The sequence below is a fragment of the Berghia stephanieae genome, chromosome 7, assembly GCF_034508935.2.
Source record: "Berghia stephanieae isolate SIO BIC M18660-M18661 chromosome 7, UCSD_Bste_1.3, whole genome shotgun sequence".
NCBI lineage: Eukaryota > Metazoa > Mollusca > Gastropoda > Nudibranchia > Aeolidiidae > Berghia > Berghia stephanieae.
In genome coordinates this window covers 13,489,658-13,491,059 of record NC_088366.1, presented here as the reverse complement: position 1 = coordinate 13,491,059, position 1,402 = coordinate 13,489,658, and the positions used below count along the sequence as shown (strand labels likewise).

Genomic DNA, 1,402 nt, shown 5'->3' with positions numbered 1-1,402 from the left:
TTCATATCATGTCAGATTACTAGTCCTTTAGAGCCATAAGGGTCAGGGAACCGACGTTTATCCCGGTTTCTGTAGCTTTGAACAGACATTCACAAATCCCTGTTAATTTTTCTTTTCTTTTTGGGGGTACTCTGGTCCAAGACAAAAAAAAAAAAAAAAGGTATCCCGGTTCCAATATCGTGAAACCGACAATAGCAATATTTACTTGTTACCCTTTGGATAGGACGCTAGCCTATCGCAAAGTACTTTTTGCCGGGTCTTATAGACCCAGATTACCCACTTACTGCAAGGTGGACAACGGGGTTGGGGGGTGGGGGTGAAGGGGTCAGAAGAATATAAAGATCTTGAATTCATTAGAGCATATTGAAAACGATGTTCTAATGTCAGAGCTGGTATACAATGGCGTTTAAAGCATTATTTTAACGTATTGAGATCAAACTGGTAATCATTAAAAGTGGTTATAATCCCTATTGGAAGTTCCGATAACTCTGTGGATAGAACACTCTCTTCACATGCGAAGGGAACGAGATCGATCCAAGGTGAAACCGAGATTTTTTCTACATCTGTAGCCATCACATCGACAATGAAAATGAATGTTTAAAATGTTATAGTGGTAATGATGATGATGATGATGATGATGATGATGATGATGATGATGATGATGATGATGATGATGATGATGATGAGGAGGAGGAGGAGGAGGCAGAGGAAGATGAGGAGGAGGAAGAGGAAGAGGAAGAGGAGGAGGAGGAGAAAGAGGACGAGGATGATGATGATGATGGTGATGGTGATTAATATGATGATGATGCCGACGACGATGATCATGATGATGATGATGATGATGATGATGATGATGATGATGATGATGAGGATGATGATGAGGAGGATAATGATAAAGTAAAAAAAAAAAAGCAACAACAAATAACTCACCAAGTCCACAATTGGATGCCATCAGGATGGCAAAAACAGTCAAGGAAATCATCGTCATCGGTTCTGGCTTTCTGCAACAGTAGAGATTCACCCTTCGTTTGTTTCAAGAAACCGCAGCTGCAGTTTGTTGAGTATATTGTTTATATATACGTTTGAAATCATCCCATTTAGCTGGGATTGTGTAATGTCAACAGATGCATCACGTGTGAAGATCCGGCTTCGTACTTTACAGGGTAAGAGTATGTCTTTTGTTGTACTGTCTGACCTAGTTATAGGGAATTCGGTTATTGTGAAAAGACTAATTTTTATAAGTGGATTGTTTTCATCCACGGGAACAACCTAAATCATTTTATTAGATGACGATGATGATGACGATGATGACGATGACGATAATGATGATGATGATGATTGTGATGATGATGATGATGATGATGATGATGATGAGGATGATGATGATGAGGATGATAATAAA

General features: G+C 39.1%; 1 protein-coding gene across 2 annotated transcripts in view; it reads right to left on the bottom strand.

The window, feature by feature from the left end:
* LOC144976725 (uncharacterized) overlaps window positions 1-1,173 on the bottom strand; it is an 18,278-nt gene extending 17,105 nt beyond the window's left edge. Inside the window, exon 1 of one of the 2 annotated variants that reach the window (XM_078921090.1) lies at window positions 931-1,173. In XM_078921090.1, the coding sequence (XP_078777216.1) occupies window positions 931-988 (58 nt within the window). In that variant the 5' untranslated portion in view covers window positions 989-1,173. The remainder of the gene's footprint in view (window positions 1-930) is intronic. The other variant, XM_078921091.1, reaches the window with a different exon arrangement.
* Window positions 1,174-1,402: the final 229 nt, after the last annotated feature.